The following is a 13,441-nucleotide window of genomic DNA, read 5'->3' as shown; positions in this document are numbered from 1 at the left end:
TTCATTGAATATGTGGGAGAAACAAACAAATGTAGGTTTTGTAAAACAGAATTGGAAATGGTCACACATCTTGTTGCTGGTTGTAATATTCTAATGACAGAAGGACTGTATACTGAAAGGCATAATAATGTGGCAAAACTGCTGCACTGGCGATGTTCTGAAAAACATTGGAAACATGAGTCACAAAGCATTATAGAAAATGATGAAGTTTATATCACATGGGATCACCCATTACCAATTGTTCAAAAATAGATGTGAGAAAACCAGATATAGCAGTCTCTGAAAAGAAGATAAAAGTAGCATAGATCATTGAAACTGCTTTACCCAGTGACTACAGTGACTTACGCACAGAGAGGCAGAAAGTCATAAAATACCAGGATTTGCAAGCAGAAATGAGGCCAGTGTGGAAGAAGGACACCAGGCAGTTCTAATAGTAGTAGGAGCAAAAGATCATATAAAAAAGAATTTACAGTCGTACTTAGATATGTTACCGATTCATGTAACTCTGTGTGAATTGCAGAAGGGGTCATTACTGGGCACATTGCGGGTGCTGTGAAGTGCACTTCTGGCTAACATCAAAGATTGAAAGAATTCTAATTTCATGAACTTTAATCATACTTTGACTTAGGAATGGTGTCCATTCCCATCATGGTATTAGAAACACAAAATACTTAGATAAATTAAAAAGAGAGAGAGAGAGACAGAGGATATAACAAACTTACTGGCTGACAAATTCATCTCCAACTTTACCTCACTCACCCCCTCAACCTTCCATCAAGAAGCACTATCAAATATAACTCCCCCTGCTATCAATAGGGAACAGGACTTTAATGCTCTCCGTATGGCCAAGAACACTGCATCAATCAGTCCAGACAGTATTCCAGGATGCCTTCTAAACAGCATGAAACATGACCTAGCAGGCCATCTGGAATTGCTATTTAACTGTAGTCTCAAAACAGCCTTCGTGCCTCACAAATGGAGAACAGCAACAGTCCTCCCTCTGCACAAAGGTGGGCTGTCTACAGACCCTGGAAACTGCAGACTCATAGGTTTCACTAGTCTGATATGCAAAGCCATGGAAATGAACAATATTAAGATAGGAAAACTCCAGTCACTGGACCCAGCCCAATTTGGCTTTGTCAAATGCCTGTCATGCCTATTCATCCTGGTGGACTTCTTTGAGAAGGTCATCAAAGCAATGGATGAGAGCCAAATGGCTCACACTTCCTACCTTGACCTGGCCAAGGCATTTACCATGGGTCACTATTAAGTCAGCGAATGCAGTAAATTGCGAACTCTGCTTAATCGAACCTACTTACCCGAAATGGCAAAATCCCGAAAGCACGGAACAGAGATTATTTTTCCTAGGGGAAAAAAATCACTGGGCCATTTTAAGGACTTTGCCATTTCCTCCACTGTGGTGCGATCTCGAAGTTGGTATATTTAAGTGTGTGTGTGGGGGGGGGTTAATGGATCAGCGTTTTTTTTCCCTGGGGGAAAAAAATCGCTGATTTTTTTGTTCAATATTTTTTTTTGGTGTTATTGGGTCGATTGTATAGCGTTCACAATTTAGTGCATTCGCTTATATATATATAGACCCATTTAACACAATACCTTACTCAGACATTGTTGACAAACACAAGAGGTTGGGTATAAACCCTTATGTCACCTGGTGGATAGCTAGCTGGCTCACATATAGGACTGAGGAAGCTAGAACTGAGCAGTCCACGTCTACAAAGAGGCTAATCACAAATGGAATCCCCCAAGGGTCAGTCCTGGAACTGCCTCTTTTTGGCATTTACTACTTTGAAGCTAAGACCAATGTCACTGGCCTCTGGCTGACTAAATTTGCAGGTGATTGCAAATTAGGAGCAGTCATAGAATTCCCCAACAGTACAAATGATCTCCAGGAAGGGCTGACACAGACAAATAACTGGTGTCAGAGGCATGGACTAAGACTAAATACCAGTAAATGCTTAATTGTATCCTTCAGGAAGTCAACCACCCCTAGTAACTGTCTTATTGACAACACACCCATAAGAGTTGACACACTAGTCAGGGCTTGGGGACACGCATACACAGAGTAATCTAGCCTTTGGCCATCACATGTGTACAGTAGTGAGGAAATCATTCTATGTTGTGTAACTTATAAACAAAGGTATGGCATCTAGGTGTAAGGAAGTCATTGTTCCATTGTATTCGGCAATCATCAGACCTGTCATTGAGTACACTGCCTCCTTTGGAAGGTACCTAATTAGGCATATCCAACAAATGGAGCGTCTACAGAGGTTAAAGATTAAAGTAAGTAACATGTCCCATGTAGACCACCTCAAGGCCCTTTCCCTATATTCAGTCTCCTACAGGCAGTTGGGGAGAGATTTGCGCCTGGCATATAAGGCATTGTCTAACCCTATCCTTAGGGTCTTCTTGCATATCTGCAAAACAAACAGCACCAGAATTACTCATGCTAAAGGCTTAAACCTTGTTTGTGATATATATAGGACCTCCTGAAGAGAAAGGTAAGTATCCTAGCTCCCCATCCACGTGAAGCAGAGGTCCTCCCTAAACCCAATTGAAGTGTAAATTGGACATTTGGATGGGAAACAGGAAATTCATCCCTGGTTTGGCACTTATATTTCTCATGGACACAGGCAGCCTGTATATTTTTCATTTCCCAGGCCCCTGCTTGTAAATGTTTCATCTTCCAAGCCTCATCTCTGACAAGGGTACCAGAACTTCTTAGAGATGTGGAGTGTAAGGCTAGGCTTAAAAAGGCCCTTTGGTCATTAGTATAGTAAATGCCTATGAACCTACAATAAGAATTCCTTAGAGGCTCAGACAAAGATGAAAGTATTGCAGAATAAGGGGATTCTTACAGAACAAAAACAGGTACAAATGCAGAGTGCTAAAGAGAAAATAATGGAGTATCTGGATAATATGCATTAGTTTCGAATCAGTGCTGTAAAGCAACTACTTTTGATAATAACTCCAAAGCACAAAACTTTTAGCACAACAACTTAGGCAACAGAAAGTAGAAAAGGTTGTTGCTAAACATGGGTGGCCTATAAAAATAAACACATACATAGGTTCATAGATTCATAGGTAAGTACTAGGCTATCGAGCCAAGGGCCTACGCAAGTCTAGCCAACAAGGTTCCCTGGCTTATGCCACCCAAGAAGGTTATTTTCCTGTGCCACTGTCGAGCAGAGCCACAGAAGTGATCCCCGGGGTGCATTTTCTATTTCCCATCCACTCATCAAGATTTTTCTTGAAGAGTGTTAATGAAGAACTTTGCTTGACATAGATGGGTAGCCTGTTCCAGAGTATGGGAAGTCTCTGGGACAGGAATCTATCCCTCCAGCATGTCCTGTTTATTGTGGTGACAAGGTTTTGGTCCCTAGAGTGTGTAGCTCGGAGGGATTGGGATTTCTTTAGGTGTAGCATGTCCAACAGCTCTGGATTTGACATAGCTTTATATGTTAGGCAGAGATAACCTCGGAGTAGGCAATATGCTACGGAGGCGGTCAGTGTAGGGCATTTGTTTGAGGCCAGTAATCCTCTTTGTGAGATACTTCTGTGGCCTTTCCAGCTGCTGCCGATGTCTTGTGAGGTACATTCCAAAAGGGGCATTGTACTCTATAATGGGTCTAATGAGTGTCGAGTAGAGGGGAACAATGACCTCCTTTTTCCAGGATGAGAACCGTTTAATGATGAGGTGTGCCACGTAGAAGGACTTCCTGACTACTGTGGCGATGTGACTATCAAAAGAGAGACTACTGTCCACCTGGGTCCCAAGGTCTCTTATCACACATTCGATGTTAAGTTGATTGCTGCCTATGTGGTAGTTCATGGGTACAGAGTTTTTACTAAAGGGGATGACACTGCACTTTTTGGCATTGAACTTGAGGCTATGGCTCTAACACCAGGCATCTGTCTCAGCGAGGCCCTTCTGTAGGATGTCCACATCATTTGGGGACTTGACTATGGCTCCTAGTTTGCAGTCATCTGCGAACTTCATTAGCCAGAGGCCTTCTGTGTGAGCCTGTACTTTAGAGAAGTAGATACCAAACAGGAGAGGTCCCAGGACGGAACCCTGTGGTACTCCAATTGTCACTGATTTGAGGTCAGATTTGGAGTCTGCAACTTTTACAGTGTGGGTTCTGTCAGTGAGCCAGTTGGCAACCCATCTTGTGACGTAGGGATTTTTACATAGTTTACTGAGTTTAGCTATAATTCCAGAATGGGGGATGGCATCGAAAGCCTTGGCAAGGTCAAGATAGGCCGTGTGAACCACCTTACTCTCATCTACGGCTTTGGTGACTGCCTCAAAGAAGTCGATCAGGTTCAGGAGGCATGATCTTCCTTTCACAAACCCGAACTGGGTGGGATCCAGAGTTTGGAGGTTACCAATGTCTTTGTTTATGAGTTCCATGATGATACTGTTCCATGGCCTTGCAGACCAGGCTTGTCAGACTGATAAGTCGATAGTGCACAGGAACAGTGGTGGCCCCCCCTTTGTGGAGTGGGATAACTGTTGCTGTGCACCATTCAGTGGGCACAAAGCCTGATGTGAGGCTATTATTGAACATGGTACTTAAGTGGGGAGCCAGTTCGTTCTGAAGTTCGTGTAAAACGCAGCCTGGGATGTTGTTCGGTCCCATGGATGCTGTGTTTTTGGCTTTAGAGAGTGCAGCTTTTACCTGCGTAGTTGTGATTACAGGGACTCTACATTCTTCCTGTATAGATATGGGCCCTTTAGGGGGTGAAGGGAGGGTAAAGTTAGCACTGAACCTGTCTGCCAGGATGTTGGCAATATCAGTTGGTTATGTAATTTTTGTGCCATTGTACTGTAACTCAGAGCAGATCTGGGTGTTGCCATCGAGATTCTTGACATAGCTATAGAATGCTTTGTGGTTGTCCTTAGAATTAGTGGTGATTTTGTTTTCGTAGCTAGCTTTGGAGGATCTTATAAGAGTTCTCAGCTTCTTACTGAGGCTGACCAGGGAGCTCCTCCACTCATGGGATTTTACTCTCTTTTGCAACAGTTTCTTCCTTCTGTTGTACAGTTTGTTTATGGCAGGGGACCACCAGATTGGCTTCCTTTTTTTGGAGAATAGCATCTTGGTTCTGTTTGGGAAAGCACGATCCATGCACTCGTATAAGTGCTTATAGAGTGCATTTTTTAGGATTAAGCAGTTGTAACTGTATTGTCCATCTGCATGGGTGTCATGAAGTTCACCACTTCTGTCTTAAGCATGAAGTTGGCTTTGGAATTTTTTTTTACTGTGGTTTCCTTAATGGGGACGGGATGTGGATATCAAGGGTGATTAGCTTATGGTCGGATCGGACCAACGAGGAGATGACTTCAGGTGTGGAACACCGGTCACTCATGTTGGTAATGACTAGGTCTAGGATATTGTTGCCTCTGGTGAGGGTGTGGATAAGTTGATCAAGGGCATTGGAGTTTATGAATTCCAGAAAGCTTTGAGCCAAGGAGTTGGTACATGAGTAGTTTTCCCAGTTAATGGTGGGGTAGTTGAAATCACCCATTATTAGGGTGTTTGGTTGAACCCTAATATTTTCCAGTACATCAAGAAAAGACGAGTGGGAATCCTGGGGCATGGTGGGGGATCTATAGCAAGCTACAATTTGGATTGCAGTTTTGCCCAGAGTTAGTTGCACTTGGATAACCTCGGATGCATTATGCTGAGGAACTAGCCTGGAGGTGTGGATATCCTTGATGAATATGGACACACCTCTGCCTTTGGTGTTTCAGTCCAGGTTACATGGCCAAAAAGTGTGGTATGAGTTATAGCCTGGTAGTGCAGGGGTGCTCTCTGGAGCCTTGAACCAGGTCTCAGTCACTGCACAGATATTGATGTTCTCCATTTTAAGGAGTGCCTCGAGTGAGTGCATTTTGAGATTTAGACTTCTAGCATTGAGTAGCATTACCCTCAGTTTTTGCTTGCCTGTTCCTGTTACGGTGGTGAAGTTGTTATTTGAACCTTGCCTAAAAAAGGCACTATAGGGGCAGCAAGAGCCTTAGCCAGTGTCCGGAATCCCAGGGGTGACAGATGCAAGCCATCTGTGGCAAAGCATCGTGGTATGATGACCATGTCATCCCAGGCAGATACTGAATCCCCTTAGAATGACACCAGAAGCTTAGCTAATTGTTGAAGTCAATCATTTTGTCCTTGTACTGCGGTATCATTCTGGACAATTTTTGTATTTATGTATTTACATACATAAATAAATAAATAAAAATAGCCAGAGAGCATATAGAGGTATTTCAGAAATGTTATGAAACTTTGTTTAAAGCAGAGAAATGTGGAAGTAAAGAAAAAGCACAAATGGAAACATGTATGCAGGACTTAAATATGTCAAGGTTAGGGAGGTATGAGGTTAAGATAGGAGGAGATGAGATAAAAATTGTGATGTATAATCAGTCTTCAGGAACAGATGTTATTTCTGTGGGAGTTTGAAAGTTAGGAGGGAAGAAAGTGATAAAGATCTGGAAGATATTTAACAGTATTTTAAAAAGAGGGCAAGCAACAACATATTGGAAGAAAGCTGTAGTGACTGTATTACCTAAAGATGGTAAATACCCATCAGACCCAGCTCCTTACCCATTTCAATTTTAAACCATGATTATAAAGAGTTTACGTCTGTACTAGCTAAAAGAATGGCAAAGGTGTTGTCAAAGTTGATAGATATGGATTAGTGTGGTTTTGTGGAGCAGAGTGGGTGCAAAAATTTGACAACATTAATGGAAGAGTGATGATCCTGAGGGAAGCAGAATGTATGAAAATACATCTGTTGTTATTTGGTCTTGATACAGGGAAAGCATTCAACAGATTAAGCTTAGATTTTATCAGTAGGGCATTGAAGCATTTGCATTTCTTGATATAATATTACGGTTAATAAGGAAGATATAGGAAGGATCGGAGGTAAGAATTAAAATTGGAATATTCCTCTCTGATAAGTTGTGTTTGAACAGAGGAACAAGGCAGGGGTATCCTCTTTCCCCTGTGGTATCTGCATTGTATTTAGTACCATTGGAAAAGAAAATAAGGGAATCAAATGCATAATTGGTGTGGTAATCAAGAAAAGTTGGCTTTATTTGCAAATTGTTTTGTACCTGATAAATCCAGAAAAGGACAGCTCTTGAGTTCTTCATTGTGTCCAAGGAAGTCATTGTTCCACTGTATTTGGCATTCATCAGACCTATCATTGAGTAAAATGCCCCCTTTGGTATGTACTTAAGCAGGCATGTTGGAATGTCCACAGAGGTTCCTCACAAAAGAATACAGGGAGTAAGTAAAATGTCCTATGCAGACTGCCTCAAGGCTCTATCCCTGTATTCTTTCTCATACAGGCTTTTGAGGGGAGATCTATGCCTGGCATACAGGGCATTGTCAGACCCCACTCTGATGGACCTCCTGCATATCCACAAAATAAACAGCACTAGAATTACCTGTTGTAAAGATTTAAACCTTGCCTGTGATATAAATAGGACCTGCTGGAGAGATAGGTATGTATTCCAGAGACTACCCCATCTATGGAACAGGCTCCCCATCCATGTGAAGCAGAGTTTCTCCCTTACCCAACTCAGGTGCAACTTGGACAGTTGGATGGGAAACCAAAACTTCATCCCTGGTTTGACACCTATGTCTCTAATGGACTCATGTAACCTGTAGGTTCATCCCCTAGGCCCGTGCTTACACTTACCAAGGGTATCAGAACTTGTCAGAGATTTAGAGATTTGTGATTCATGGCTAAGCTTAAAAAGGCCCTTGTGGCCGTTAGCCTAGTAAACACCTATGAACGTATGAAACATTCTGAGGCAGTTTCATGTTTTTTCGGGATATAAAATTAATAAAGATAAAACAAAGCATATAGCCATAAATTATGTACCAACAAATGAATTGGTTCAGCAATGCCAATATTTATGAGGACATGCTAAGATGAAGTATCTAGGAGTATAGATTAAAAAGGCTTCTATTATTATGGCAGCTAAGGCCATATGAGAAGAGACTAAACAAAAGATGTACAAAAACCAAGAAACTCGAAGTTCTTGCTTATTGATATGTTTAGTAAGAAATAATAATTGAACAATTTTAGTCCTTTTAGTATTGTATACAAGTCAGGTATATTTTTATCCACCAGAGGAAAAGTTGTGGACAATAGTTAATAAAAGAGTTGAAGGAATTTAACAGGAAGGGGAAGAGAGCAATATTTAAGTGGGATAAGTTGATCCTTACAAAAGAACAAGGTGATTTAGGATTACCTACTTTGATAGGATATTCTAGAGCTACAGACTTAAGGCTAATATGCATAACACAAGCAGAAGGTTATAATTCAAAATAGAAAGGGATAACAGTGAAGCAGGGGAGAAGTTGAAGAAATAGAGAGTAGGATTTTGGATGCAGATCTGTAAGGAGAACATTAATCAAACAGGTTATTATATTCATTATGTAGTAGAAAGTATTCCAAGAACTAAGCCAACACCAGAATGGAGAAAGAAGATTTGCCAATAGGGTACAGAAAATATGCAAGAGAGGGCTGGAATTTACTGAAGAAAACTGGCAAAGGAGCTACGGTATTTGGAGCAAATAATGAGAGGGCAGGGGGAGAGAGAGAGGTAATAGAATGGGATGAGGCTAAGACGATTTTTGGTTTGCAGGCTAGATGCTACCTTTTCTACCAGAGACTGATATAGGAGTATAGGCAAAGAGAAAAGGATATGGGAATCTTAAGTGAAAGACCTGCTTTGTTAAGAGTTTTTAGATGAATCTAGAACAGAAGCTGGTGTTAAAAAAGGGTAATTTATAGGGCATATAATATTGCACGGTAACCATAAGAATCAATCAGAGGAAGTTGTAAAAGATTGAAAGGACTCTCAAAAGGCAGTTTACGAGAGCGCAATTCTTCTGGCTGAAAAAACAATTAGTAGCAAATGGAAATCAAAGTCTAAACCAACTGTATTTGAAGTGTCAAATATCGTAAAAGAGAGAAAAGAACTGGAAGAGGGATGTTTAGAAAAGAGAATAAAAAAATTGCATAGAAACAAATGAAAATTGTTGGAACAATACATGCAGAGTACTGTTCGGGAAGAGGTATGAGGTTTAAGAGAAGGCACAAATTTAGCAATTTATATAATGCTGGACTGATGTTAGTTTCAATGAAAAGAAAATATATGTGATGCACAATATATGCAAATGGAAAAAATGTTAATAAGTTTTTTTCTTTTCTGTTAACTTATGCTTGCCTGTGTCTTAAGTGATAATTCAATACAGGTGTTTAAAAAAAGGGTGTGAGAGTTGGCTTCTAGGATGGTCACAGGAAGGTTGGACAAGGGAGTCTAAAACGTGTGGGTTTTTTTTGTCCCTAGAAGGTAGAAAGGAAAGAGGGGGTTGATCTTTTTCCACAAAACTATTTAGTAGAATTGTGAGGTAATTGAACCGAAAAGGATGGTTATAGCAGGTTGGGCAGTCATGAGTTTCAAACTGGAGAAATATGTTTTTATTGAGATGGCAGTGAACAAATGAAGTAGACTCCAAGACTGGGTAGTATAGAGTGAAAAAAAATGAAGGTGCTCAAGCATATCAAAAGAGATAACAAGTTCGACTACTGGGCCTAATCTTTGGTGTGTGGCCAGGGTGTAGGAGAGAAGCAAAAACAGTTTTGCTGTCTTACCTAATCTGGAATGAGGGGCAGGATTTCCTGCAAGGACTATAGCTCTCATTACAGGTTATGACCGCACCTTGCACCCAGGCCAGCTACTCCCTTCACTCCACCCTAGCTATGCCTCTGTTTCCATTGTATTCTCAACAGTCTTAGCCTCTGTAGTCCCTTTTTATGCTACCTCTTTTCTACCATCTTAGAAGCCTTTCTCTGTACCACTTATTGTTTGTTTTGGTTTTACTACATGGTCTTCAAAACTAGATGCAGCAATATTTACTTATCTGATGTCAAAGCTGATGTCAAGGGTCTTTTAGCTGACCACATTTGCAGATGATGGCACACTCTTAGCTGTAATCATCTCCTCCTGGGATTCCCAGATCTTACAAGGGGGACTGTTACTAACAAAAGATGTCAATACTAATACCATGGTGTTCAAACTAAATGGCAAAAAGTGTAGTATCATGTCTTTTGATAAACATGAGCACCTGTGCAGCTGACATGTAGTTATTGTTTAGATGATTGCCAAAGGTAATCTTCTAGTTCCAAGGATGTTCTTGTCCCTCTGTACTCCTGTCTTATTAGACCCATAATAGAATATAATGTTCCCTTTGGCATGTATGTGTCCAGATACACGATCTAACTTAAAAGACCCATTTACTCACTTAAGAAAATTAAGGATCTGACTTCCATGATCTATGTGGTATTCCTTAAAAACGTAGCTCTTTGTTTTGTCTCATAAAGGCTGCTGTGGAATAGCCTCTGCTTAGCCTACAAAGCTTCAAATTACCCTGTACTGCATGAATTTCTACATCTTTGCAACACCTGTAATTTCACACATACCTGTATAACAGACCTAAACTTCCACAATGATATAAACAGAACCTGCTGGTAAGATAGCTGCTTCTCCAAAGTAATTTGTCTCCTCTAGAATGGACTTCCCATTCATATTAAAAATGTAGTTCTCTAACTTTTTCAAGCAAAACCTTGTTGAATAGATGGCTTACTTTAAGTATATCCCTGGTGTGACCTCACAACCCCTATGGAAAGGGGTAAGAAGAAGAAGTAAGAATTACCTTTGGTGGGTTACTAATGATTTACCTGATCAGCTGGCTACTAAAATCTTGTGAACCTGTGAGGCCTCAGTAATAACCTTCAGTATTAGGTTGAACACACACCAGTATTCACATCTGTGACTCACCTCCATTCATGTCATTGCGTAGTGGCAGTGGGTGGTGTACCCAAGGGTGTGGCATGAAAAGAAAAACTAAACCACCTGACTGTGGTGGCTTGCCTTGGTGTGGCTCTGTTTTCTGCTGGTGTTGTGGCTTCAGCTACACACTAGGGGAATGTATTTGAGTGTGGGGAAGGGTTGATATTCATGATCTGAGGGGAAAGGTCCAAATATTATTTGAAAAAAATGTGAAATGGCTGGAAAATGTGAATGGAGCAGGAGGGGAGCAGCTGATGCAAGAATATGGGCTGCAATAGTTCTGCAACCTTTTAGATAATCAATTTTTAATCAACATCAAGACAAAAAAAACGAAAGATACAACAATGTCAGGACATATGTCTTTGGTACCTTAGGGAATTCATTACAGGATATACCAGCTCATTACCGTCTTGTATTTAGTTGGGAAGGAGGTGGATAAGTAAGCAGGGCAGAGGTGAGTTGCAAGTGATCATATGTTTAGGGTATTGCAGGTATGCTTCAAGACGTTATTATTAAGGAAGAATGTGAGATTATGTCTGGCAACACTGTAATAAGTACAACATATGTACTTGAGATACTTTGCATTTATGCTACTGTGATTGACTAAAATCAGCAACCATGACAACTAAGGAAGTACAGACTGAGGTTTAGATTAATCTGATCGGCTTGAATTTAAGCCCCCACTGTCAAGTGTGGTCTTTTGTTCTGTGTATTGTATCATTCTTGGAACAAATGTTTTCATGATATACAAGTGCGTTTTGCTCAAATATGCTACACCTTGTGATGTCTAACACTGATTTTTTTTTTTTTGTAGAGTGCCCTAAATGCAAGTTTCAGTATGCACTGTCCAAAGGAGGCTGTATGCACTTCAAGTGTACCCAGTGTCGGCACGAATTCTGCAGTGGCTGCTACAACATGTTTCTTGCAGGCAATGTAAGTGTTACTTTTTGGACTTATTGTGTAGCAATTTTAACGGTGGAAAAAATGTCTTGGAAAGTACTACTTCTGTCTGTGTCTTCAAAGTAAAGTCTAGGAAGATGGTTGTATTTTGTAATGCACACACACACACACACACACACACACACACACACACACACACACACACACATTATTTATAATTATACCTGCCCTTCATGCAATTGTGATGTTAGCTGTCAGTGTTACATTGTGCTGGGTATTCAGGACCTCCTTGCACAAAGTGAAGGGTGGGACAGTTGTCACACATCTATGTTATGGGGTGTAGCTTTTCCTTCAGTGAAGCAAAGGATGGTTCAACTACTATTTATGTTATACTTCTTGGTCTGATATCTGCAGAACTCCACAATGCTACCTGAATGACTTCTGTACATGACACTAAATGTGATTATTGTGTTAATGCTGAAGTCAGTAAGATTGCTCATCTCATCTTTCAGCCACATTGCAGAACCGTTGATCATCTTTCATGAGTTGGGCTGCCTCCCTCCTGCAGGCTGTGAATGAGCTAACATTGGCTACTCAGTCTGTCCCTCCTAGCTGTGTCATACAGCACCCTGATTGTTAATTGGTCATAGTTCCTCCTGAAATGTAATCAGGAATTCATTTTTCAGTTTCATAGAGCCAGCACAAAACTTAGCTTTGGGAAGAAGATGCTGTGAGAGTGCAGAAGTGTCCTCAGTGCAATAATTTCAGAAAGTAACATGCAGATCCAAGTCCTACTTGTGTTTATTAGTTATTTGTTCCAGAGTCAAAGACTTATTCAAGGACCTTTCAGTGGCATCAGCATGTGATAGTTTACTGTGTATTTGTTTTAAATGTAGTGTGATGTGGATTGATCACAGGCTATGTTTGTTTGTAAGAGAGAGAAGCCTCCAATTTAGTTAAGTTCTTTCATCTCTCTCATACAGACTGACGGGCTAAGCAGTGAGCATCAGGCAATTGTCACACTGCCTGACTAAACCTAGTGCTATAAGGTTGGCAAGTGAGGGTGAACTGTGGAATGTTTCTGATAGCTGCATGTCTCACAAGAAGTTCACTGAGACAGAAATCATGTTGTGAAAAGAAGATGTTCTTCATCTCACATTGCTGCAGTCCTTACACTTGGGTAGTCCGCTGTCCTCGGTCGGCCCGAATATCAAAGTATAAGGCTGACGTCGGTCAAGGCGCTTTAGACTGACATCAGGACGTCAGGGTACAAATGCGCATGACCGACGCCATATCCTCAGTCTTTTGCCGCATGGTCCGATGCAGAAGCAGCAAGTGCCGGTTGGCGTTCTGGAATTTTTCATTCGGAGTTTCAGACCGAGTCAGAGTTGGCTAAGTACCCGTTGGGAATATTTTAGTTTTTTCTTGCCTCAGTGGTTTACCGGATGTCAGAAAAAGTGAATAACTGTATTTCTTGTGGGAAACAGATACCGCATAGAGATTATCATACTTTGTGTATTCCTTGTTTGGGGCCTGAGCACGACGTTGTTGGGTGTCGCTTTTGTGCTAGGTTCAATAAACGCACTATTAAGAGAAGGTTAGATTGTGCCAGGTTGGTCTTCGGGAAGCGGTGCAATTATAATATGC

At 41.0% G+C, this 13,441-nt stretch overlaps 1 protein-coding gene across 2 annotated transcripts in view; it reads left to right on the top strand.

Annotated features, from left to right (window-relative positions):
- RNF31 (ring finger protein 31) overlaps window positions 1-13,441 on the top strand; it is a 1,258,066-nt gene that overhangs the window by 939,190 nt on the left and 305,435 nt on the right. For both annotated transcript variants that reach the window (XM_044058825.1, XM_044058826.1), the window contains exon 17: window positions 11,709-11,827. In XM_044058825.1, coding sequence (XP_043914760.1) covers window positions 11,709-11,827 — 119 coding nt within the window. The remainder of the gene's footprint in view (window positions 1-11,708; window positions 11,828-13,441) is intronic.

This window comes from Protopterus annectens, chromosome 16.part0 (assembly GCF_019279795.1).
Source record: "Protopterus annectens isolate FY-2018-M chromosome 16.part0, PAN1.0, whole genome shotgun sequence".
Taxonomy (NCBI): domain Eukaryota; kingdom Metazoa; phylum Chordata; order Ceratodontiformes; family Protopteridae; genus Protopterus; species Protopterus annectens.
This window is presented reverse-complemented; position numbering and strand designations above follow the sequence as displayed.